We start from the raw sequence: 27,213 nt of genomic DNA on the forward strand, positions 1-27,213 counted from the left end.
TCTAAATACACTACGTCCACTGGTTCCACTTTATCCACCCCGTACGTTATGTCCTCAAAGAACTCAAGCAAATTTGTCAGACATGACTTCCCCTTCGTAAAGCCATGCAGACTTTGTCCTATTAAATTATGTTTATCCAAATGTTCCGCTACTGTCTCCTTAATAATAGACTCCAAAATTTTACCCACCACAGATGTTAGGCTAACTGGTCTATAATTTCCAGCCTTCTGCCTACTACCCTTTTTAAATAAGGGTGTTACATTAGCAGTTTTCCAATCTGCTGGGACCTTTGCCGAGTCCAGAGAATTTTGGAAAATTATTACCAAAGCATCTACAATCCCTACTGCCACTTCCCTCAAGACCCTCGGATGTAAGCCATCAGGTCCAGGGGATTTATCCGCCTTGAGTCCCATTAATTTACTGAGTACCAATTCCTTAGTGATTTTAATCGTATTTAGCTCCTCCCCCCCTAGAGCCCCCCGTTTGTCCAGTGTTGGGATATTCTTAGTGTCCTCTACCGTAAAGACTGAAACAAAATATTTGTTCAGCATTTTTGCCATCTCCATGTTTCCCACCATTAATTTCCCGGTCTCATCCTCTAAGGGACCTATGTTTGCCTTAGCCACCCTTTTTCTTTTTATGTAACTATAGAAACTCTTGCTATCTGTTTTTATATTTTTTTAAAAATTCGTTCACGGGATGTGGGCGTCGCTGGCAAGGCCGGCATTTATTGCCCATCCCTAATTGCCCTCGAGAAGGTGGTGGTGAGCCGCCTTCTTGAACCGCTGCAGTCCGTGTGGTGACGGTTCTCCCACAGTGCTGTTAGGAAGGGAGTTCCAGGATTTTGACCCAGCGACAATGAAGGAACGGCGATATATTTCCAAGTCGGGATGGTGTGTGACTTGGAGGGGAACGTGCAGGTGGTGTTGTTCCCATGCGCCTGCTGCCCTTGTCCTAGGTGGTAGAGGTCGCGGGTTTGGGAGGTGCTGTCGAAGAAGCCTTGGCGAGTTGCTGCAGTGCATCCTGTGGATGGTGCACACTGCAGCCACAGTGCGCCGGTGGTGAAGGGAGTGAATGTTTAGGGTGGTGGATGGGGTGCCAATCAAGCGGGCTGCTTTATCTTGGATGGTGTCGAGCTTCTTGAGTGTTGTTGGAGCTGCACTCATCCAGGCAAGTGGAGAGTATTCCATCACACTCCTGACTTGTGCCTTGTAGATGGTGGAAAGGCTTTGGGGAGTCAGGAGGTGAGTCACTCGCCGCAGAATACCCAGCCTCTGACCTGCTCTCGTAGCCACGGTATTTATATGGCTGGTCCAGTTAAGTTTCTGGTCAATGGTGACCCCCAGGATGTTGATGGTAATGCCGTTGAATGTCAAGGGGAGGTGGTTAGACTCTCTCTTGTTGGAGATGGTCATTGCCTGGCACTTATCTGGCACGAATGTTACTTGCCACTTATGAGCCCAAGCCTGGATGTTGTCCAGGTCTTGCTGCATGCAGGCTCGGACTGCTTCATTATCTGAGGGGTTGCGAATGGAACTGAACACTGTGCAGTCATCAGCGAACATCCCCATTTCTGACCTTATGATGGAGGGAAGGTCATTGATGAAGCAGCTGAAGATGGTTGGGCCTAGGACACTGCCCTGAGGAACTCCTGCAGCAATGCCCTGGGGCTGAGATGATTGGCCTCCAACAACCACTACCATCTTCCTTTGTGCTAGGTATGACTCCAGCCACTGGAGAGTTTTCCCCCTGATTCCCATTGACTTCAATTTTACTATGGCTCCTTGGTGCCACACTCGGTCAAATGCTGCCTTGATGTCAAGGGCAGTCACTCTCACCTCACCTCTGGAATTCAGCTCTTTTGTCCATGTTTGGACCAAGGCTGTAATGAGGTCTGGAGCCGAGTGGTCCTGGCGGAACCCAAACTGAGCATCGGTGAGCAGGTTATTGGTGAGTAAGTGCCGCTTGATAGCACTGTCGACGACACCTTCCATCACTTTGCTGATGATTGAGAGTAGACTGATGGGGCGGTAATTGGCCGGATTGGATTTGTCCTGCTTTTTGTGGACAGGACTTACCTGGGCAATTTTCCACATTGTCGGGTGGATGCCAGTGTTGTAGCTGTACTGGAACAGCTTGGCTAGAGGCGCAGCTAGTTCTGGAGCACAAGTCTTCAGCACTGCAGCTGGGATGTTGTCGGGGCCCATAGCCGTTGCTGTATCCAGTGCACTCAGCCGTTTCTTGATATCACGTGGAGTGAATCGAATTGGCCGAAGACTGGCTTCCGTGATGGTGGGGATATCGGGAGGAGGCTGAGATGGATTATTCACTCGGCACTTCTGGCTGAAGATGGTTGCAAACGCTTCAGCCTTGTCTTTTGCACTCACGTGCTGGACTCCGCCATCATTGAGAATGGGGATGTTTGCAGAGCCTCCTCCTCCCGTTAGTTGTTTAATTGTCCACCACCATTCACGACTGGATGTGGCAGGACTGCAGAGCTTTGATCTGATCCGTTGGTTGTGGAATCGCTTAGCTCTGTCTATAGCATGTTGCTTCCGCTGTTTAGCATGCATGTAGTCCTGAGTTGTAGCTTCACCAGGTTGGCACCTCATTTTTAGGTACGCCTGGTGCTGTTCCTGGCATGCTCTTCTACACTCCTCATTGAACCAGGGTTGATCCCCTGGCTTGTTGGTAATGGTAGAGTGAGGAATATGCCGGGCCATGAGGTTACAGATTGTGCTGGAATACAATTCTGCTGCTGCTGATGGCCCACAGCGCCTCATGGATGCCCAGTTTTGAGCTGCTAGATCTGTTCTGAATCTATCCCATTTAGCACGGTGGTAGTGCCACACAACACGTTGGATGGTGTCCTCAGTGCGAAGACGGGATTTCATCTCCACGAGGACTGTGCGGTGGTCACTCCTACCAATACTGTCATGGACAGATGCATTTGCGACAGGTAGATTGGTGAGGACGAGGTTAAGTAAGTTTTTCCCTCGTGTTGGTTCGCTCACCACCTGCCGCAGGCCCAGTCTAGCAGCTATGTCCTTCAGGACTCGGCCAGCTCGGTCAGTAGTGGTGCTACCGAGCCACTCTTGGTGATGGACATTGAAGTCCCCCACCCAGAGTACATTTTGTGCCCTTGCTACCCTCAGTGCTTCCTCCAAGTGGTGTTCAACATGGAGGAGGACTGATTCATCAGCTGAGGGAGGACGGTAGGTGGTAATCAGCAGGAGGTTTCCTTGCCCATGTTTGACCTGATGCCATGAGATTTCATGGGGTCCAGAGTCAATGTTGAGGACTCCCAGGGCCACTCCCTCCTGACTGTATATCACTGTACCGCCACCTCTGGTGGGTCTGTCCTGCTGGTGAGACAGGACATACCCAGGGATGGTGATGGAAGAGTCTGGGACTTTGGCTGAAAGATATGATTCTGTGAGTATGGCGATGTCAGTCTGTTGCTTGACTAGTCTGTGGGACAGCTCTCCCAATTTTGGCACAAGTCCCCAGATGTTAGTAAGGAGGACCTTGCAGGGTCGACTGGGCTTGGTGTTTTGCCGTTGTCGTGTCCGGTGCGTAGTGGTCCGATGCCGGGTGGTCCGTCCGGTTTTATTCTTATTATGACTTTTCGTAGCGAGATTTTACAACTGAGTGGCTTGCTAGGCCATTTCAGAGGGCAATTAAGAATCAACCACATTTTGCTAATTTATTTTCATAATCTATCTTCCCTTTCTTAATCAATCCTTTAGTTACTTTTTGCTGTCTTTTGAAGACGTCCCAATCTTCTATCCTCCCACTAAATTTGGCTACATTATATGTCCTTGTTTTTAGTCGGATACTATCCTTAATTTCTTTATTTAGCCACGGATGGCTGTCATTTCTTTTACACCCTTTTTTCCTCAGTGGAATATATATTTTTTGAAAGTTGTAAAATAACTCCTTAAATGAACACCACTGCTCATGTACCGTCTTACCCTTTAATCTATTTTCCCAGTCCACTTTAATCAATTCTGCTCTCATACCATCATAGTCTCCTTTATTCAAGCTCAGTACGCTTGTTTGAGAACCAACCTTCTCACCCTCTAATTGGATATGGAATGTAACCATGTTATGGTCACTCATTCCATGGGGATCCTTAACTAGGACATTATTAATTAATCCTGGCTCATTACACAGGACCAGGTCCAAGGTTACTTGCCCCCTTGTAGGATCAGTTACATACTGCTCAAGAAATCCATCCCTAATACACTCAATAAACTCTTCCTCAAGGCTGCCCTGCCCAATTTGATTTGTCCAGTTAATATGATAGTTAAAATCCCCCATAATTATATAGCTGTTCCCTTATTACATGCCCGGACTATTTCCTGATTAATACTTCTTCCAGCAGAGTTGCAACTATTAGGAGGCCTATATACTACACCCACTAGTGTTTTTTTCCCCTTATTATTCCTTATTTCTACCCAAACTGTTTCATTATCCTGATCCTTTGTCCCAATATCATTTCTCTGTATTACAGTGATTCATTCCTTTATTAACATAGCCATCCCACCTCCCCTTCCTTCCTGCCTGTTAAATACCCTGGCATATTTAATTCCCAGTCGTTGTCACCCTGCAGCCATGTTTCTGTAATGGCCACAAGATCATACCCATACGTAGTTATTTGTGCCGTTAACTCGTCCATTTTGTTACGAATGCTACGTGCATTCAGATGAAGAACTTTCAAATATGTTTTGTGACACTTAGTTCCTGCTTTTTCCTTTTTTAACACTTTACCTTTTACTCCATACCTTCTGTCCCTTCCTGACACACTTTCCTCTGTCTCCCTGCTCAGGTTCCCAACCCCCTGCCACAGCTTTGATGCTGGGTTAATCGCCTTACGCCTTTTAGTTTTTATTTTATCTGTCGTGCCTAAAGTACACTTTCTTTCCGTTGCTCTACGCTTTTCCCTTTCTCTTGTTCTTGAACAACTGTTTGTACTATTTGTATTGTAGATTTCCCCTGGGTCTTCCCCTCTCTTGCTGCTCTCAACTTTATTCCCTTCTGACTCCCCGCTCAGGTTCCCATTCCCCTGCCAGTCTAGTTTAAACCTTCCCCAACAGCACTAGCAAACACCCCCGCGAGGACATTGGTCCCGGTCCTGCTCGGGTGTAACCCGTCCCGCTTGTACAGGTCCCACCTTCCCCAGAACCGGTCCCAATGTCCCAGGAATCTAAATCCCTCCCTCCTACACCAGCCCTGCAGCCACGCATTCATCCTGTCTATTCTCCTGTTCCTATACTCACTAGCACGTGGCACCGGTAGTAATCCTGAGATCACTACCTTTGAAGTCCTGCTTTTTAATTTATCTCCTAACTCCTTAAATTCACCTTGCAGGACCTCATCCCTTTTTTTACCTATGTCGTTGGTACCGATATGGACCACGACTACTGGCTGTTCATCCTCCCCCTCCAGAATGCCCTGCAGCCGCTCCGTGACATCCTTGACCCTTTGATCAATACTGCCTCCTTTCTTTCTTTCCCTATCTTTTCTGAATACATTGTAGCCAAGAATATTAAGTCCCCAGTCCTCCCCTTCTTTGACTCATTTGAATTCTGATTGCCTCTTGAATTTTGACTCCTCTTGAATTCGGATTGCCTCTTGAATTCTAATTGCCTCTTGAATTCTGATTGTCTCCTGAATTCTAATTACCTCTTGAATTCTGACTGCCCCTTGAATTCTAATTGCATCTTGAATTGTAACCACCATTGCCCGAATAAGTTATACATTGTACAGATCAATGCTGAGCCTGTTCCTATTTCAAAAGGATACAGATATGTTAGAAGGGCTTCAGGGACGAGTGATGATGCTGATTCTAAGCCGTATGGGAGAAGTTATAAAGAAAGGTTTAAGCAATTAAACTCCTCTATGCTATAGAGAGGATTGTGGGAGGCATGACAAGAGTCTCTAATAATAAAATGTACAGGTATGGTTGAAGTAAACAAAATATTTAACTTGGACAATAAGGTTAATACTAGAAGACACTAGCCCAAAATTCACATGCCTTGAGCAAGATTAGAGACTAGAGAAAATGCTTTTTCCTACAGGATAGTGGAGATGTGGAATAGACTCCCAGAGAAGGTAGTTGATTTGGGGTCAAGTGATACCTTTAAAAAGTCAGGTGGATTGATATCTGTTGAAAAGGGAAATTAAGATGTGAGAGAAATGTGGATTTCTGCCCTTATTTTAGATTTTATTTTAAATAGTTAAGATTAAAATGGAGGCCCACTCTCTCTTTGATATGTTTCAAAATGAAGCCTGGAAAGGATGTCTGTGGGAAACAGACAAGGTTGATTAATCTGGACTTTAGCCAAGATAAAGGGGCTTTGATCTCGGTGCAAATAGTACCTTAATGGGCCACTAGCAGGTGCTTAGGACCTGGATAATATGATTGATTCTTCAGTAGCATTAAATGCAATAATCCCTATGTAGTTTATAGAATGTTATAGCACAGAAACAGGCCCTTCAGCCCATCAAGTCTACAATGGTGCTTTTTCATTCTATGAGCACCTAATCTAATCCAACTCTCCTGCTTGGCCCCCAATACCATGTCTGTTTTGCCTCCTCCAGGAGTTAGCATTCGTAACAGTTGGGCATTGAGATGCATGAGGTTGTACCTGGGTGAGCATGTGTGGGTCTGATGACCTTTCCTCACCTTTTTGTATGTATGAGGGAGGTTCTAGGAACAATAGGACAGGTCCTGGGATTGCTGGAAGAGGGGTTCTGGGATTTGGAGGCATTGGCCTGAGAACATTGGGGGTGATCTGGGGTTAGGGAATACTGAGAATGCTGTCTAGAATTTTGTGAAGGGGGTCGGGGGGGGAGGTCACAGGATTTAGGAAGTCTGAGGACAGAAATTCTGAAATTCAGCAGGACTTGGGAAGGGTATTTGGAGCACTGGGGGTTGTTGGGATCTGACAGTACTGGGCGGGGCAGGGAATAACACCCCTGGGGAGGGACAGCCAGCAGAATGCGTTGATCCCTTTCAAGCCATCTGCACCCCCCCCCTTCCCTACTTGTTCCAATTTGACCAGTAGCACCACTATAACTTTCCCTGTTGTCAGCAAATTCCTATCTTGATGTTCTTGCCTTAAAGCATTTCAGCATAAATTTTCTGTTTGTTAAAATGAATGGATAGAAACTCATGGGCTGAGGATGTGCGATTTCCTGATGTACATTTCTGGTGCACCAGGGGTGCGATTTCCTGACTTGTACAGTCTCTATATATTGCTCAAAGTTCATTGGTTATGCAGTTTCAAAGTTTTTATATATAAAAAATTATTAAGCTTCAAAAATGATTCAGGAGAGATTTTTAATTGAAGATATACAATTAAAAGAGATGACTGACTGAGTCCATTCTCTTTATAAAATCTCTGTCTCTAACCATCAACAGAGAGCCCATAATAATATCCATTACAGTTCCCACTGCTGTCTCTCATGCGATAATTTCTGTTACTGGTCCCATGTGCTGAGGAGCTCATAACAGAAAAGCACATTGTAATATATTTACATAAATTCATCACTTGCCTGAAATTAAAACTTTGAGATTTTAATCTCCAGTTTATTTCAAAGGCTTTTGGAAAAAGAAAATAAACTCTCAAATCCTCACAAGATAAGGAGACACACTTTTATACCTTTCCACTCCTACACTGGATTTTAGCTGGTGTTGGTGTCACCAGTCACTCTCATAAAAAAACCTGCTTCCCCTACAATCTGGAGTGAACCTTTACTGGCCAATATCTAGTTACTTAGTGCGATCCAGAGATGGGAACAATAGACCGCTGTGTGATTGGATAACACCACCTTCATGCCCAGATTGCAGGCTGGAAAATCATGCAATCTGCACGTTCTCAGAATACAGAAATGTGATTGAAAGCTCTCTCTTAACTGCTGTAAGTTAAAAAAATGTCCACCAAAGTCCAGGCTTTAGGAGAGACTGAGGCCTTCAAATAAAAACTTTAATGAAGTCATTAAAAGACACAATAGACAACTCACCAGATAAATTTCATCACGTTGTTGTAAAAGATATAGGGCGTTAAATTGGGCCGTGTAGCGCCTGTTGTTTCAGTGCTACACGGCCTCTCCAACATCCAAGATGATTTCCTGCGTCACGTGCGCCGGATGCCATCTTGGTATAGGAGTTTGCGCAGGCGCTGATAACGAACGCTGGAATCATGTAAAGTAGGGAGAAAATGGCTTCAATCAGAGTGCAACGCTGATTTAAAGTGATAGACACCATTTAGGGACTTAACGCTCAACTCAATGCACAGTCTTAACCCCGACCATCTGAACGTGTCTTCGAGTGCCTGGAGGACCCCCACCAGCCCTATTTAAAGGGTCCATGCAGGATTTACAGGTTAGTGGCTGGATTATTGCTTCTGGCTGCCGCAACATTCGTAACTGTTTTTGGCAGTCTCCTAGACTTCAATACTAGGACGCGGGGACATAGCCTAACATTTAGAGCCAGGACGTGCAGGAGCGAAGTTGGGAAATGCTTCTACACGCAAAGGGTGGGAGACGTTTGGAACGCTGTTCTACAGACGGCAGTTGATGCCAGCTCACTTGTGAATGTTAAACCTGAGATTGATAGATTTCTGTGAACCAAGGGTATTAAGGAATATGGGACTAAGGTGGGTATATGGAGTGAGGTCACAGGTCCACCATGATCTCACTGAATGGTGGAAAAGGCTTGAGGGGCTAAATGCCACGGCCACCTGCTGCCTCTTGATATGCGCCACCTTCACCTGCAAGAAAGCGGGACATGTGCCTGGGTGACGTGCCTGTCATGGTTGAATAGCCGTTAGTGTGTGTGGCCTGTGAGTTATGGGTGGGCGGCTTGAAACAGTGGTAATGTGTAAGGGTGAGAGGAAGCATCTGATTGGAAGAGTTGAGTCCCGATGGAAAGAGTTTGTTGGTATGTGGGTGATGGGGGGTGTAGTCCGTGGTGCAGTTGGTAGTAGACGCCACTTGACAGTTGACCTCTCTCAGCTTGCCCACTCATAACAAAGCATTGAACTTCTTCCTGCACTGCATCCATGTTCATGATGCTGTGCGCCCGGCATTGACTTCGTCCCCCGCTGCCTCACACTGCCTTTTGGATATATGTTTGAAGGGCCTCTTGCCCGCCCGCCCCCCGCCCCCCCACACGCGGATATAGGATGTCCCTCCTTCTGTCCACCTCTTGCACCAAGGTCTCTAGTGCATCAGCAGAGAACCTTGGAGCATGCACTCTCGCAGGCCTGGTACCAACTCAGATCGGCAGATTGGTGAGGTCTGCCGTGCAGATTGGAGGATGTGGGATTTAGTAGTGCACAACTTTTATTCAATGTTTTAACATAACTCATCAGTGTGTAAACATAGGGATGGGATCTGCATCTGTGTTTTACGTGTGCAATGTCTGATCTCTGTTCAGACTCCATGCAGACAGTAGACTGTTATTTTCAGCAAATAACAGGTACCAGCTACCTTGAAGATATTTCTCAGAAAAATTCTCCCTTTAAGAGATTGAGCTCCCCCTGGTGGTGGGAAGTGTGAATTGCATTGATTCCACGTGCAAGACCTGGAATGGAACGCCGATTGCAGGTAAGTGCTCCCTTGGGACCAAACTTGCGTCTTGCCTGTCCAGGGTCCGTTGGGTGCGGGCTGTTAATACACGTGCTGCCATCGCCCAGAATGGACCCTAATCCAATTTTTCCCCCATAATTTTTTGAGTTTTTGTGTCCTTTATTTAGGACATAGAAATTTCAGTTACTGAGAAAAAATGACAGATGAAAAAAAACATTCAGAAAGCACTTTGAGTGATATGTGAAGACCCAGTGGGAAGATTGCACAATCTCAGGGTAATATACTCCAACTATAAAATGGTAGCTATTATATGTCACAAGGTGTGACACCTTTAACATTGAAAATACCTGTCACAGTACGACCTACAGGAGAATCACCCCAACCCACTCCCTTCCCCCATCCCTGGATACGCTGACACACCCATCCCACTTTTCCAGCACCTACTGCCAGGGAAAAAAATGGGAGCCGTAGTTAAAGTCCATGTTAAGGCCGGAGAGCTTCAAAGTACCAAGTAGAAAGATGAGGTGCTGTTCCTCGAGCTTGCGTTGAACTTCACTGGAGCTGTGTAAAAGAACAAGGACAAAGAGTGGGACGGTGAATTGAAAGGGCAAGTGACGGGGCTCAGCACTTGTGGACAGAATGGAGGTGTTCAGCAAAGTGATCAGCTAATCTGTGTTTGGTCTCCTTGATGTTGAATCGGGGACAGGGACTCGATAAAATTAATATAAGTAAAGCAACAGTAATGAAGAAAATAATAGCACTAAAGAGTGACAAATCCCCAGGACCAGATGGTTTCCATCCCAGGGTTTTAAAGGAAGTAGGTGAGCAGATTGCAGATGCCCGAACTATAATCTTTCAAAGTTCTCTAGATTCAGGTACTGTCCCTCTAGATTGGAAAATTGCACATGTCACTCCGCTTTTTAAGAAAGGAGAGAGAGGGAAACCGGGGAATTATAGACCAGTTAGCCTAACATCTGTTGTGGGGAAAATGATGGAGTCTATAATTAAGGATAGGGTGACTGAACACCTCGAGAATTTTCAGTTAATCAGGGAGAGCCAGCATGGATTTGTGAAAGGTAGGTCGTGCCTGACAAACCTGATTGAATTTTTTGAAGAGGTGGCTAAAGTAGTGGACAGGGGAATGTCAATGGATGTTATTTATATGGACTTCCAGAAGGCATTTGATAAGGTCCCACATAAGAGACTGTTAGCTAAGTTAGAAGCCCATGGAATCGAGAGAAAAGTACAGACTTGGTTAGGAAATTGGCTGAGCGAAAGGCGACAGAGAGTAGGGATAATGGGTAGGTATTCACATTGGCAGGATGTGACTAATAGAGTCCCGCAGGGATCTGTCTAGGGGCCTCAATTATTCACAATATTTATTAACGACTTAGATGAAGGCATAGAAAGTCTCATATCTAAGTTTGCCGATGACACAAAGATTGGTGGCATTGTAAGCAGTGTAGATGAAAACATAAAATTACAAAGGGATATTGATAGATTAGGTGAATGGGCAAAACTGTGGCAAATGGAATTCAATGTAGACAAATGTGAGGTCATCCACTTTGGATCAAAAAAGGATAAAACAAGGTACTTTCTAAATGGTAAAAAGTTAAAAACTGTGGATGTCCAAAGGGACTTAGGGGTTCAGGTACATAGATCATTGAAGTGTCATGAACAGGTGCAGAAAATAATCAATAAGGCTAATGGAATGCTGGCCTTTATATCGAGAGGACTGGAGTACAAGGGGGCAGAAGTTACGCTGCAGCTATGCAAAACCCTGGTTAGACCGCACCTGGAGTACTGTGAGCAGTTCTGGGCACAGCACCTTCGGAAGGACATATTGGCCTTGGAGGGAGTGCAGCGTAGGTTTACTAGAATGATACCCGGACTTCAAGGGTTAAGTTACGAGGAGAGATTACACAAATTGGGGTTGTATTCTCTGGAGTTTCGAAGGTTAAGGGGTGATCTGATCGATGTTTATAAGATATTAAGGGTAACGGATGGGGTGGATAGAGAGAAACTATTTCTGCTGGTTGGGGATTCTAGGAGTAGGGGGCACAGTCTAAAAATTAGAGCCAGACCTTTCAGGAGCGAGATTAGAAAACATTTCTACACACAAAGCGTGGTAGAAGTTTGGAACTCTCTTCCGCAAACGGCAATTGATACTAGCTCAATTGTTAAATTTAAATGTGAGATAGATAGCTTTTTGGCAACCAAAGGTATTAAGGGATATGGGCCAAAGGCAGGTATATGGAGCTAAATCACAGATCAGCCATGATCTTATCAAATGGCGGAGCAGGCACGAGGGGCTGAATGGCCTACTCCTGTTCCTATGTTCCTATGTAGAGGAGACCACACCGTGAGCAGTGAATACAGTGCACTAGGTTGGAGCAAGTAGAAGTACAATGGATCCGGGACCAGAAGAGGCCCAAACAGGTATGATTCTTTACTTTCCTTGTTAGTCCTGGCCCAGTCTTCGCTCCCCCATGGGACCCTCCCGAAACCCCCTCCCCCGCGACTTAACTTGTTGCTGGGGACCATTCCTTTGGAGCTGGCCTCCCATTGCCTGAAATCCTGCTCCCGCACACCGGCCAGCTGCCACTTCCTGCCTGTTTTGTGCAGCCAGCTGACCAGTGGCATGCAGAGGAAGTCCGGGAGTTCAAATTGCCCGAACCTCATCTTGCCGAGGGAGGGGGGAGGGGGGCCGTCTAGCATTCACCTTGCCTCCCCCTGCCCACCTGATTCCTGCTTCCGGTTAACATCAGAGCTTCTGTGTCTCATACACCTCCTTTATTTCTTTGATTTCTCTCATTATGACTCCTTTGGTCTGCTACACATATCGCTTCTGCCATTTATCCATCTCCTGATCTCCACCCATTTCACAGGTCAGTATACTTCTTTTACCCATGTGTGTGTTTTTCTCCCCTTCCCACTTTCCCTCGTTCTGTTCCTTCTAAATGTAATATCATTTTTCTTTTCATTCTTTGGATATAGGCATTACTGGCACGGCTGGTACTTATTCCCTAATTGCCCTTGAGAAGGTGGTGGTGAGCCGCCTTCTTGAACCGCTGCAGTCCGTGTGGTGAAGGTTCTCCCACAGTGCTGTTCGGAAGGGAGTTCCAGGATTTTGACCCAGCGACGAAGAAGAAACGGCGATATATTTCCAAGTCGGGATTGTATGTGACTTGGACGGGAACATGCAGGTGGTGTTGTTCCCATGCACATGCTGCCTTTTTCCTTCTAGGTGGTAGAGGTCACGGGTTTGGGAGGTGCTGTCGAAGAAGCCTTGGCGAGTTGCTGCAGTGCATCCTGTGGATGGTATACACTGCAGCCACTGTGCGCCGGTGGTGAAGGGAGTGAATGTTTAGGGTGGTGGATGGGGTGCCAATCAAGTGGACTGCTTTGCTCCGGATCACCCAGGCCTGAGGAAGGGTCTTTATACCTGCAACATCGACTGATTGACTTCTGTTTCTCGACAAATGCCGCCTGATCTGCCGAGTAGTTCCAGCTTTTTCTGATTTTCAGCTCCTGTGGTATATTGCTTTTCATTTAGGTTACATAACGCTGGGTGACAAAAACAGACTTCAGTTCCAAAATCTGCCTCTCAAACTGGGGTTGTATCTGGAGAGAGAATAATGAGCTGTATAACATGAGGGCGAAGGGCTGGTGGTGACTGGTCTGTGGAGCTAGGAGCAATTTAGGGTTATAAATTATGAGGGTCACACTGGAAGTGTAAATTGTCTTGGTGCAATGATTATTTTCTAATGGGTATTGGTACCAAGGTGCTAATTAAGCCCATTGTGTGTATATATATGTATTATATATTTATACACACAGCAGATAGCTGAGATTATGCTATATTCAGAATAGCAAGGTTGTAACAAGGTCTGGACACCTTGAAAAGACCAAAAAACTAGAGCAGTCAGATTGTTAACATCCTGTAAAACCTTGATATGTCACAGGTCACACTCCCAGCTGTGTTCTATTTTATAATGTGCACTGAAAGAGGAATTTATTGGGCCATAATTTGCTGTGGCAGGGCATCAAACTTGCCCTTGCACGTTTAGATTTTAAAATTTTTTGAGTGGCAAGTTGTTGAAAGTGCGAGCTGATAACATCGCAGCGAGGGAAACAGGGCATCTGGGACCTGAGTGAACAGGGCAAGTAACTGGGTATCTCCTTAACCGATCAGAGTATGAAGTTAACAGCACAAGGAATGAGAAGGAAGTGTAAATTAGAGTGAGTGACTTCAATGTCAAATCAGGCACAGAAAGAGAAATAAAGAGTGGGAAAGAAAGATTGGATTAAGAGAGAGAGAGAAAAAAGAGACAGAAAGGCAAAGTTAAAACAAAAATTTTAAATTTTAAATTTTAAATTTTTTAAATTTCCAACAATTAAAAGATGAAGGAATAAAACTCCACACTTGTAGGAGTTGATTTTTGATGCCAGAGAGGTTGATTGGCAATAATTAGACTTGAAATGACTTGACATAACTTTCTGTGGCGAGCTGTTTGTATCTACCACGCAAATACAGCAACTTCACGCTGTTCAAAGCATTTCAACGGTGAGGCAGACGGCGAGATGCCGTTTTCATGAAGCTAGCGGCGGAGCTGCGCATCTCGGACAGCAACTTTTGGATGTTTGCGTTTAACCGCGCATCTGCCCCTCACCTGAAGTTGCTGTAGCATCTGCCTGTAAATAATGCCATTAGCCTTACTATTTTTGACAGCAAATTCTGGCCCATTGTCACTTCAATAAAGGAATCACTTTGTGGAGTGAATCAGCAAGTGGGGTTCCACTTCAAATGGACAGCAGACCGCTGCATCCCTGCGTGAGGCTGAGCTTTATTCCACAGGATGCACCAGTCAGTGGCGTGTCGAGGGGCTGAGATGGGGACAAAACCTGCGGGAAGAGCAACGCTGAAATATTCTGCAGGCAGGAGATTTCCGAGGACAAGGCACTGATCGGAGTTTCTAACCCAGAAACAACTTACCCTCTGTGGAAATGTTTGTCCAGCTTTCACTCCCCCCGCCCCTCCCAGAATGGTTCTCCCGTCAGCTGCAATGGTTAAACACGCTGAGGTTCAGAGATCGATGTACTGCCCCTCACTCCCAGACTTCAGAAGCAACTACAAAATAATTAAATAAGATCATTAATCTTCTTCACTCTGTTCATTCCTCCAAATTTGATTTATTTTCCATAATTTTCCCTCATTTATATCCAATTAAGGCCCCCTGTTAGAGTTTATTAACCCTCACTTTCTCTAACCCGCGACATCTACTCCATGACCCCAGTCTTTCTGACTGGGGTCATATAGTAGATTCTGACCCTTCTGACCCCAGCCCTCTGACCCGCTGTATCTGTTACAGTACCTGACCTTGACCCTGCTCTATCAGTTAGAGTATCTGATCCACTCTATCAGTTACTGTACGTGACCCTGACCCGCTCTATTTGTCACATACCCGTCGCTGACCCCGCTCTGTCTATTACAGTACCAATCCCTGACCTTGCTCTATCTGTTACAGTACCTGACCCTGCTCTATCTGTAACAGTACCAATCCCTAACTCTGCTCTGTCTGTTACAGTACCTATCCATGTCATTGTCTGTTACAGTGCCTATCCCTGACCTTCCTTTGTCTGTTACAGTGCCTATTGCTGACCCTGCTAGCTGTTTCAGTACCTATCCCTGACCCTCCTATCTGTTACAGTCCCTGTCCCTGACCCTGCGCTGTCCATTACAGTACCTGACCCTGACCCTGCCCTATCTATTACACTACATATCCCTGACCCTGCTGTCTGAAACTGAACCGATCCCTGACCCTTTTATCTGTTACAGTACCTATCCTTGACCCTGCTATCTGTTACAGTACCTATCCCTGCTACCTGTTACAGTACCAATCCATGAGCCCGCTCTGTCTGTTACAGAACCTATCCCTGACCCTGCTCTGTATGTTACAATATCTATCCCTGACTCCACTCTGTCTGTTATAGTACCTATCCCACATCCTGCTCTATCTGTTACAGTACCAGACCTGCTCTGTCAGTCACAGTACCTGACCCTGACCCTGCTCTATCTATTACACTACCTAGCGCTGATCCTGCAATCTGATACAGAACCGATGTCTGACCATGCTATCTGTTACAGTATCTAATCCTGACCCCCCTCTGGCTGTTACAGTACCTGTCCCCGACCCTTCTCTGTCTGTTACAGTACCCCGACCCTGCCCTGCTTGCTACAGTACCAATCCCTGGACCTGTTCCATCTGTTCCAGTAACTATCCCTGACTCCAATCTGTCGGATACAGTGTCCTATCCCAGACCCCGTTCTATCTGTTACAGTATCAGACCTGCTCTGTCAGTTACAGTACCTGACCCTGTCCTATCTATTACACTATCTATCCCTGACCCTGCTGTCAGTTACAGTACCTAACACTGACGACCCTCTGACTGTTAAAGTACCTGTCCCTGAACCTGCCACCTGTTACAGTACTTGTCCCTGACCCCTGCTCTGTTACAATATCTGTCACTGACCCTGCTGTGTCTATTCCAGTACTTATCCCTGACTTTGCTCTGTCTGTTAGAGTACCTATCATAGAATCATAGAGCGTTATGGCCGAAAAAGAGCTATCCAGCTTAATCCCACTTTCCAGCTCTTGGTCCGTAGTCCTGTAGGTTACGGCACTTCAGGTGCACACCCAAGTACTTTTTAAATGAGTTGAGGGTTTCTGCCTCTACCACCCTTTCAGGCAGTGAGTTCCAGACCCCCACCACCCTCTGGGTGAAAAAAATTCTCCTCCGCTCCCCTCTAATCCTTCTACCAATTACTTTAAATCTATGCCCCCTGGTTATTGACCTCTCTGCTAAGGGAAATAGGTCCTCCCTACTCACTATCTAGTCCAGTAATAATTTTATATACCTCAATTAAATCACCCCTCAGCCTCCTTTGTTCCAAAGAAAACAACCCCAGCCTATCCAATCTTTCCCCATAGCTAAAATTTTCCAGTCCTGGCAACATCCTCGTAAATCTCCTCTGTACCCTCTCTAGTGCAATCACATCTTTCCTGTAATGTGGTGACCAGAACTGTACACAGTACTCAAGCAGTGGCCTAACTGATGTTTTATACAGTTCCACCATAACATCCCTGCTCTTATATTCTATGCCTTGGCTAATAAAGGAAAGTATCCCGTATGCCTTCTTAACCATTTTATCCAACTGTCCTGCTACCTTCAGGGATCTGTGGACATGCACTCCAAAGTTTCTCTGTTCCTCTACACCTCTCAGTATCCTCCCATTTATTGTGTATTCCCTTGCCTTGTTTGCCCTCCCCAAATGCATTACCTCACACTTCACCAGATTGAATTCCATTTGCCACTTTTCTGCCCATCTGACCAGTTCATTGATATCATCCTATAGTCTGCAGCTTTCCTCCTCACTATCAACTGCACAGCCAGTTTTTGTATTATCTGCAAACTTCTTGATCATGCCCCCTACATTCAAGTCCAAATCATCAATATATACCACAAAGACCTAATACCGAGCCCTGCGGAACCCCACTGGAAACAGTTTTCCAGTCACAAAAACACCCGTCGACCCTTTACTTCCTGCCACTGAGCCAATTTTGGATCTAGCTTGCCACTTTCCCTTGGATCCCATGGGCTTTTACTTTTTTTGATCAGATTGCCATGTGGGACCTTGTCAAAAGCCTTGCTAAAATCCATGTAGACTACATCAAATGCGTTACCCTCATCGACCCTCCTTGTTACCTCCTCAAAAAATTCAATCAAGTTAGTCAGACATAACCTTCCCTTAACAAATCCATGTTGACTGTCCTTGATTAATCCGTGCCTTTGTAAATGACAATTTATGCTGTCCCTCAAAATTGATTCCAATAATTTGCCCACCACCGAGGTTAGACTGATTGGTCTATACTTGGTCTATCCCTTTCTCCCTTTTTAAACAACAGTACAACGTTAGCAGTCCTCCAATCCTCTGGCACCACACCGTTAGCCAGGGAGGATTGGAAAATGATGCTCAGAACCTTTGCTATTTCCTCCCTTGCCTCTCTTAACAGCCTGGTATACATTTCAGCTGGGCCTGGCGTTTTATCTACTTTCAAAGATGCTAAACCCCTTAATACTTCCTCTCTCACTATGTTTATCCCATCCAATATTTCACATTCCTCCTCCTTAGCTATAATCTCTGCATCGTTCCCCTCTTTTGTGAAGACAGACACAAAGTATTCATTCAGAACCATACCCACATCTTCCGCCTCCACACACAGGTTACCTTTTTGGTTTCTAATAGGCTCTACTCTTTCCTTCGTTGTTCTCTTGCTCTTTATGTATGTATAAAACATCTTTGGTTTTCCTTGATTTTACTTGCTAGTATTTTTTCATGTCCCCTCTTTGCTTTCCTAATTTCCTTTTTAATTTCACCCCTGCACTTTCTACACTCCTCTAGGCTATTGAACTCTCAGTATCTGACATAAGCTTCCCTTTTTTGCTGTATCTTATCCTGTATGCTCCTTGTCATCCAGGGGGCTCTAAATTTGGCAATTCCACCCTTTTTCTTTGTGGGAACATGTTTGTTCTGAACTCTCACTATCTCTCCCTTGAATGCCTCCCACTGCTCTGACACTGATTTACCTTCAAGTAGCTGTTTCCAGTCCACTTTTGCTAAATCACTTCTCAGTTTAGTAAAATTGGCCTTTCCCCAATTGAGAACTTTTACTCCTGTTCTATCTTTTGTCCTTTTCCATAACTATGCTAAATCTAACTGAGTTATGATCACTATCACCAAAATGCTCTCCCACTGATACTCGTTCCACCTGCTCAGCTTCAGTCCCTTAAACTAAGTCCAGAACTGCCCCTTCTCTTGTTGGGCTTGCTATGTACTGGCTAAAAAAGTTCCCCTAAATGCAATTTAAGAATGTTGCGCCCTCTATACCTTTTACACTGTTTGTGTCCCAGTTAATATTCGGGTAGTTGAAATCCCCTATTACTGACCTATTGTTTTTGCACTTCTCAGAAATTTGCCGACATATTTGCTCCTCTATCTCCCTCTGACTGTTTGGGGTTCTATAGTACACTCCCAGCAGTGTGATTAACCCTTTTTTGTTCTTTAGCTCAACCCATATGGCCTCATTCGATGATCCTTCTAACATATCATCCCTCCTTTCTTTAACCAATATTGCCACCCCCTCCTTTTTTATCCCCCTCTCCATCTCGTCTGAAAACCCTGTAACCAGGAACGTTGAGCTGCCATTCCTGCCCCTGTTTAAGCCATGTTTCAGTAATAGCTAAGATATCGTACTGCCACGTGTCTATCTGTGCCCTCAGCTCATCTGCCTTATTCACTAGACTCCTTGGGCTCGATTTTAGGAGCGTGTTTCCGGCGGGTTCCCAGCGGGGTGGCCCCGAAAATCCCGATCTCCGGTCACGTGACCGGATCGCGACGAAATCCCGGCCACTTCCGGGTACCGCGCTGACGTGCGGGGCTGCGCGCGCAAGCCCCGCTGGTGGGAATCCCGCAGGCAATTAAAGCCAGCGGGGTTCCACTTGAGAGTACTTACCTTGCTCGTTGTGGTCAGTTAATGAGCTGAAGCAGCTGTCAAAAGAGGAAGTGTGGGATTTTAGGTTCAAGGCAGTGAGTTTCCCACACTGGGGGAAACAGTCTCCCTCCAACCAGGCGTGTTGCAGCCAGCAGCCTGTGGCAGGTGCCAAGGTGCGTTCCACGGGGGAGAGCCCTCACCCACGCAGGAGGCCACCGCGTCACATAGGGCAACCCCTGCCCTCCACCACCCCCCACCAAGCCAGAGGACAGACCGACACGAAACCGCAGCCCCAGTCCGAGGAACCACACACCTACCCTGCACAACCCCTCAGACCAACACCTGCCAGTTGGGTGGTGTGTGGACACCCTCGGAGGACGAAGAGCATGACCAGCACCAGCAGCCTCGCAGTCCACGCCGTCCGCCTCAGAGACGTGGATCCCCCCAACACGGTGTTGTTGCATGCCCACCTGCACAGCAGGAGGGAGGGCTACCGCAGAGAGAGACGCGTCGCAGAGGGCACTACCCTCGCCACAGGGTCCACAGACCGAGGCGCAGCTCCCCGGACCTCTCCGAGCAGCAGTGCACAGGGAAGCGCAGATTCGCTCGACATGTAGTCGTGGAGATCTGCAGCCTCTTTCATGCCGAGCTGCTCCTGGCTGGCCCCAGCACCAACTGCTTACCTGTCGCTGGCAAAGTCACCACTGCCCATCACACCTTCTCCTCCGCATCCTTCCAGGGTGCAGCCGGCTACACCGCCGATGTCTCTCAGTCGGCTGCGCGGACGAGCCCTGCAAATACACCTGCACCTACTCTGCAGTAACACGATGGGTGGCATCAGTGGTGGGTCCTCATAGTGATACCCAGGAGCGGGCATTATTGGACACAACGGACAGGATTCGCGGAGACATGGCAGTGGTGGTGTCAATATAATGTGTGCTGTTTGTTGCTCTGAAATTCAATATGGGTAACACCCATGACAAACCCTCAGATACCCTTGTGCACCCCCTTCATGCTGACGAGACGTTTGCCTTACGCTGCCTACTGCACATATGTGATGCATGCCCTGTGGCTGCAGCACAGGTGGTGGCAGGTTGAGTGAGGCTGGCCGTGAGGGAGATGCACGAGAGGGTGAGTATGGGATGGAGCCATGAGATTGTATGAGGATTGGGTTGCGTGTTAGTGGCAGGATGAGTACTGGCGAGGTGAGTAGGTGGAGGTAAGATGAGGATGGGGTGTGAGTGGGTATGAAGGGTGATGTGACAGAATAGTGTTGGCGGTGCCGAAGGAGATGTGGGGTGGGGGCAGTGTTGTGGCAGACGGAGTGTAGGGGAAAGACTTCGTGTTCTCACTGCGGCTGACCTACTGCGGTCATTGCAGCGCCTCCTGCACTGTATGCAGGTGGGCCATATGTTGGTGGCGCAGGTGACCCCCTCTGCCACCTCGAGCCAGGCCTTCTTGGTGGCAGAGGCAGGCCGCTTCCTCCCGCCCGCCGGGGGGAAGATCTGTGTCCTCCCCCTCCTCCTCACCCCATCTGATGATACCTGGGGTGAGGCATCATTAAACTGGGAGCAGCCTTCCCCCTGGGCTGCTCCATGCTGCAATTTGTCCCATTGGTTGCAGCATCTGTCAGTGGAGGACTGCCCCTTTAACTAGAGAGCCTCCAGCTGACAGATCGTACTGCGCATGCGCAGCCTGACCGACGCGCAGGCCAGCGCCGTGGACCCCGGAGGAGCAGGTAATTGATTCCTATTAGGGTGTTGCCTGCTACGATCGCGTGGGCAACCCACTAATTTCGCCGTCCGCGTTTTCGACGCTCCCGGAGGACCACCCGCTGGGAACCCGCAGGCCTGCTAAATTCGAGCCCCTTGTATTGAAGTATATACCATTAAGCACTGCCGAACTCTTTTGTTTCTTCTGCCTTCCAAACTTGCTTACTAATTTTTTGTCTTCCATTTCCGGCTCTGCTTCTCTCCCTTCTGAATCTACACTCAGATTCCCATCCCTCTGCCAAGCTAGTTTAAACCCTCCCCAACAGAACTAGCAAACCTCCCGCGAGAATATTGGTCCCGGCCCTGTTGAGGTGCAACATGTCCGGCTTGTACAGGTCCCACCTCCCCCAGAACAGGTCCCAATGCCCCAGGAATCTAAAGCCTTCCCTCCCTCCTGCACCATCTCTCCAGCCGCACTATCCTCCTATCTGCTCTATCCTCCTATTTTGATACTCACTAGCGCGTGGCACTGGGAGTAATCCGGAGATTACTACCTTTGAGGTCCTGATTATTAATTTTTTTCTTAGCTCCTTAAAATCTGCCTGCGGGACCTCATTCTTCTTTCTGCCTATGTTGCTGGTACCGATATGGACCACGACCTCTGACTGTTCACCCTCCCCCCCACCAGAATGTTCTGCAGCCGCTCAGTGATATCCTTGACCCTGGTACCAGGGAGGCAACATACCATCCTGGAATCACGTCTGTGGCCGCAGAAAAGCCTGTCTGTTCCCCTAACTATAAAATCCTATCACTATCTTTCTCCTGACCTTCCTCCCCTCCTCCTGTAGAGCTGATCCATCCATGTTGCTGTGGACTTGGCTGTGGCTGCACTCCCCAGAGGAACCCTCTCTCTCACCAGTATTCAAAACTAGAGAGTGAGATGCACTCAGGGGACTCCTGAACTACCTGCTTGGTCCTCCTTGTCTGACTGGAGGTCACCCATTCCCTCTCTCTCTGTTATAGTACCTGTCCCTGACCCTGCGATCAGTCACAGTCCCCAACACTGAACCTGCTCTGTCTGTACGTAATCGTGATCTCACTCTGTCTGTTACAGTGCCTATCCCTGACCTTGCGCTGTCTGTTACACTACCTGTCCCTGACACAGCTCTGTCTGGTACAGTACCTATCCCTGACCCTGCTCTCTCTATTACAATATCTGTCACTGACCCAGCTCTGTTACAGTGCCTAGCCCTCACAATGCTATCTGTTACAGTACCAATCCCTGACCCTGCTCTGTATGTTACAGCATTTATCCCTAACAATGCTCTGTCTATTACAGTACCTATCCCTGTACGTGCTATCTGTAACAGTACCTATCGCTGACCCTGCTATCTGTTAATCTGCCCAATACTGACCCTGCTCAATCTGTTACCGTACCCATCCCTGAACCTGCCCTGTCTGTTAGCGTATCAATCCCTGAAATGGCTCTGACTATTACAGTACCAATCCCTGACCCTGCTTTGCCTGTTACAGTACCTACCCTGACCTTGCGCTGTCTGTTACAGTACCTGTCTCTGACCCAGCTCTGTCTTTTACAGTACCTGTCCCTGACCTTGCTATTTGATACAGTGCCTATCCCTGACTCTGCTCTATCTGTAACAATACCTCTCCCTGACACTGTTCTGTCTGTTACAGTATCTATCCCTGACCCCGCTTTGTCTGTTTCAGTTCCTGTCCCTGACCGTGCTAACTGTTGCCGTGCCTAACACAGACCCTGCTCCACCTGTTACAGTACCTATCCATGACCCTGCTCAGTCTGTTAAAGTGCCTATCCCTGGTGCTACTTTGTCTGTTACAGTACCTATCCTAGACCCTGCTCTGTCCATTTCAGTTCCTTTCTCTGACCCTGCTATATCTGTTACAGTGTGTATCCCGTGACCCTGCTCTGTCTATTACAGTATCTGTCCCTGAACGACCCCTGACTGTTATAGTATCTATCCCAGACCCCGCTCTATCTGTTACAGTACCTATCCCAGACCCCTCTCTATCTGTTACAGTACCAGTACCTGACCTTTTGCTGTATGTTACAGTACTTGGTGCTGACCTTGCTCTCTCTGTTACAGCAGCTATCCCTGAGCCTGCTCTGTCTATTACAGTACCTATCCTTGACCGTGCTATCTGTTACAGTGCTTAACACTGACCCTGCTGTACCTGTTACAGTACCTATCCCTAACCCCACTCTGTCTGCTACAGTACTTGTCCCTGACCCTGTTCTGTCTGTTACCGTAGCTAGCTCTGATCTGCTCTGTCTGTCAATGTACCTATCCCTTACCTACTGTCTGTGACAGCACCTATCCCTAACTCTGCTATCTGCCACAGTGCCTAACCATGAACCTTCTGTCTGTTACAGTACATATTCCTGACCCCACTCTGTCTGTTACAGTGCCTAACCCTGACCTTGCTTTGTCTGTTACAGTACCTATCGCTGATTCTCTCTCTATTACAGCATCTATCCTTAACCCTGCACTCTCTGTTACAATACCTATCCCTGACCTTGCTCTGTTTGTTACAGTACCTGTTCTGACCCTTCTATCTGTTAAATGAACTTTTCCTGACCCCACTCTGTCTGTTACAATTCCTATTCCTGCCCTTGTGGTGTGTGTTACAGTACCTATCCCTGACCCTGCTCTTTCTGTTACAGTACCTATCCCTGGCCCTGCTCTTTCTGTTCCAGTACCTATCCCTGGCCCTGCTCTTTCTGTTCCAGTACCTATCCCTGGCCCTGCTCTTTCTGTTCCAGTACCTATCCCTGACCCTGCTCTTTCTGTTACAGTACCTATCCCTGGCCCTGCTCTTTCTGTTACAGTACCTATCCCTGGCCCTGCTCTTTCTGTTACAGTACCTAGCCCTGGCCCTGCTCTTTCTGTTACAGTACCTATCCCTGGCCCTGCTCTTTCTGTTACAGTACCTATCCCTGACCCTGCTCTTTCTGTTACAGTACCTAGCCCTGGCCCTGCTCTTTCTGTTACAGTACCTATCCCTGGCCCTGCTCTTTCTGTTACAGTACCTATCCCTGGCCCTGCTCTTTCTGTTCCAGTACCTATCCCTGACCCTGCTCTTTCTGTTACAGTACCTATCCCTGGCCCTGCTCTTTCTGTTACAGTACCTATCCCTGACCCTGCTCTTTCTGTTACAGTACCTAGCCCTGGCCCTGCTCTTTCTGTTACAGTACCTATCCCTGGCCCTGCTCTTTCTGTTACAGTACCTATCCCTGACCCTGCTCTTTCTGTTACAGTACCTAGCCCTGGCCCTGCTCTTTCTGTTACAGTACCTAGCCCTGGCCCTGCTCTTTCTGTTACAGTACCTATCCCTGACCCTGCTCTTTCTGTTACAGTACCTAGCCCTGGCCCTGCTCTTTCTGTTACAGTACCTATCCCTGGCCCTGCTCTTTCTGTTACAGTACCTATCCCTGACCCAGCTATCTGTTACAATGCTTGGGGGTCTCTGAGCCACTCTGTCTCTTACAGTACCTATTCTGTGATTCACATTCCATTCCTGCTCTGTTAGCTTCATGGCACCTAAGTTTAAATAAATCCTTAAACAGTGGAAGTCTGTCAAAATAAGGTGAATCATACTTTGCAATTCCGAGCTGTTCCCGAGTTAGCATAAGCGGAATGTCTACAGATTATAAACAGATGTTGTTAATGTTTCATTCAGAAACACGGATGTTTGAACGGAATAGCTTTGCATTGGATTATTTACAATAAAGAAAATATTCCCATCAAACACATTGGCCCAGAAATTGCTTCTAAAATAACGGTGAGACTAAATGCGCTCACCATTATTAGTGGCGAAATTGAAGAGCAAGTTTCAGCGTCTGCACGTACGCAGTCAAATGCGGAAATCCGGAACTTGCTCTTCCTGGTTCGCCGGCGATATGACAGACTCGCGTTAAGGGGACCTCGCCGGCTAGAATCACTGGAATCACTGGACCAGCGCCAACTTGCTCTCATGCCCAGTTGGAAACTAAGTAATGTCGCCACAAAACAGGTACCCTCAAAAATATCAGCTCTAAACTAAGATTTAACGGCATGGTAAGTCTTAATTACTGCCAAACTACCTCTCTGGCACTGAAACTTAAAATTTTAAAAATGTGGAGTCTCATTAATTGTGATTTTGAAAGTTGTTGGACATTTTTTTAAAAAAAGAAAATTTAAATTTAAATTTTTTTACTTTTCTTTCTGTCTCTTTTATCTCTATCCTTTAAATCGATATTTCTTACCCTCTCTTTATTTTGCTGTCTCTTACTGTTTTTATCAGGTTTTTAATTGTTTACCTTTCACTTCATAGTTTTGACTCACTGACCGTGGCTTGTCAAAAATACGGCAGTCTCATTAATCAAGAGGCGAAAGAGACCCTCTTGTTGCTCGCATGGTCCTAGCTTTGCTCCAGTTAACGCTGGACTCCTTTCAGCTTTGAATTAGAGGAACTTCACGCAGTAAAGACCGCAGTAAGTTTGTGGGTGAGAATAAATCTATGGAATGGCGAGTGTTGTTCGTTCGTCGCTTGGAGCAATTCCTGGGCCAATGTGGAGTGGAACAGAGAAAGCAGCAGAGTGGATAGCATAGTCCTGTGTGAGTGTGGGATCAGTGAATTACCAGAGGGACACAGTCACTTCCAATCTAATACTTCACTCTGTGTATTCCCATCAAGGGCAAACATCCACTGATCACCACTGATGATCGATTGCCAGCTCCCTCAGTCGGTGAGTGGGTAAAGGCACTACTTGGTGGTTCGTACTGAGCCATACAGGTCAGCAGGCCCCAGGTCCGATTCCCAGTCTGTGCTGAGTTAACCAGCAGTTTTTCCAATTGAACATTGGGAAGACTGAGGCTGTCTCATGAGGCTCCTGCCAAGATCTCCCTACCCTTGGCCCCAGCTCCATCCCCTGGCTCAGGTCAAACCAGACTGTGCCTTGCCTCAATTTTCTTTTCGATTCTAAGCTGAGCTTTAAATCCAACATCCTCTCCTTCAACGTGACTGCTTGCTCCCCCCTTCACAACATTGCCCGTCTCTGCCCCACCTCACTCCCATTGCCACTGAACCCTTGTCCATGCCTTTGTTACCTCGACTTCTCCACACCCTCCTCATTGGCGCCCAACACAAACTCCACCTCATCCCAATCTCCACTGTCTGCATCCTATCCTGCACCGAGCCCCTCTTATTCTTCACCCTTGTCTCCATCAACCCCCAACACATCACCCTCAGGCCCCATCAACCCCCAACACATCACCCTCAGGCCCCATCGACCCCCAAAACATCACCCTCAGGCCCCATCGACCCCCAAAACATCACCCTCAGGCCCCATCAACCCCAACACATCACCCTCAGGCCCCATCAACCCCAACACATCACCCTCAGGCCCCATCAACCCCAACACATCACCCTCAGGCCCCATCGACCCCCAAAACATCACCCTCAGGCCCCATCAACCCCAACACATCACCCTCAGGCCCCATCAACCCCAACACATCACCCTCAGGCCCCATCGACCCCAACACATCACCCTCAGGCCCCATCAACCCTAACACATCACCCTCAGGTCCCATCAACCCCAACACATCACCCTCAGGCCCCATCAACCCCCAAAACATCACCCTCAGGCCCCATCAACCCCCAACGCATCACCCTCAGGCCCCATCAACCCCAACACATCACCCTCAGGCCCCATCAACCCCAACACATCATCCTCAGGCCCCATCAACCCTAACACATCACCCTCAGGTCCCATCAACCCCAACACATCACCCTCAGGCCCCATCAACCCTAACACATCACCCTCAGGTCCCATCAACCCTAACACATCAGCCTTGCAGCCTTCTACATGTTTGAGCCGAGACAGTGAGTGTTGGCAGCTATCCAAGCAGGAGGGTCTTCGACTGAATATTAGTGCCAAAAATGTTGCTGCATCTGTTCACGCCATTTCTCAGGATCCAATCGTGACTCATTCAGTCTTCAATCATTTGAATGTTTTAGATTGATAACAGGTTAATTAATGCGAGTGGACTTTACTTGCCTTTCACTAGCACTTCTTGATCGTTATAGATATAAATAGCACCAAGTAGTAATTTGGTTTCAGAGTGTACATTTGTTATACTGAATGTACATGTCTGGGCCCTAAAAGCTCTGTGGGTGTTCTCCTGATTTCCCCCACCATAACTGTGATGGGAGATTGGCAGAACCTCTAGAAAAATGGCATAAATGACCATTTGTAGTCGCTCACAATGGCCCAGATTTTGCTGGAATGGGGCATCTTGTGGTGTACCCCGTTAATTAGACTTTTTTCC

General features: G+C 47.2%; 1 protein-coding gene across 3 annotated transcripts in view; it reads left to right on the forward strand.

Moving 5' to 3' along the window:
* LOC137341934 (glutathione hydrolase 1 proenzyme-like) overlaps positions 1-27,213 on the forward strand; it is a 325,363-nt gene that overhangs the window by 145,344 nt on the left and 152,806 nt on the right. The window contains exon 1 of one of the 3 annotated variants that reach the window (XM_068005448.1): positions 24,694-24,916. The exons of 1 other annotated variant lie outside the window; for it this stretch is intronic. In XM_068005448.1, coding sequence (XP_067861549.1) covers positions 24,900-24,916 — 17 coding nt within the window. In that variant the 5' untranslated portion in view covers positions 24,694-24,899. Of the gene's footprint in view, positions 1-24,693; positions 24,961-27,213 lie in introns of those variants that run through there. One more of the 3 variants, XM_068005451.1, reaches the window with a different exon arrangement.

The sequence above is a fragment of the Heptranchias perlo genome, chromosome 25 (assembly GCF_035084215.1).
Source record: "Heptranchias perlo isolate sHepPer1 chromosome 25, sHepPer1.hap1, whole genome shotgun sequence".
Classification (NCBI taxonomy): Eukaryota; Metazoa; Chordata; class Chondrichthyes; order Hexanchiformes; family Hexanchidae; genus Heptranchias; species Heptranchias perlo.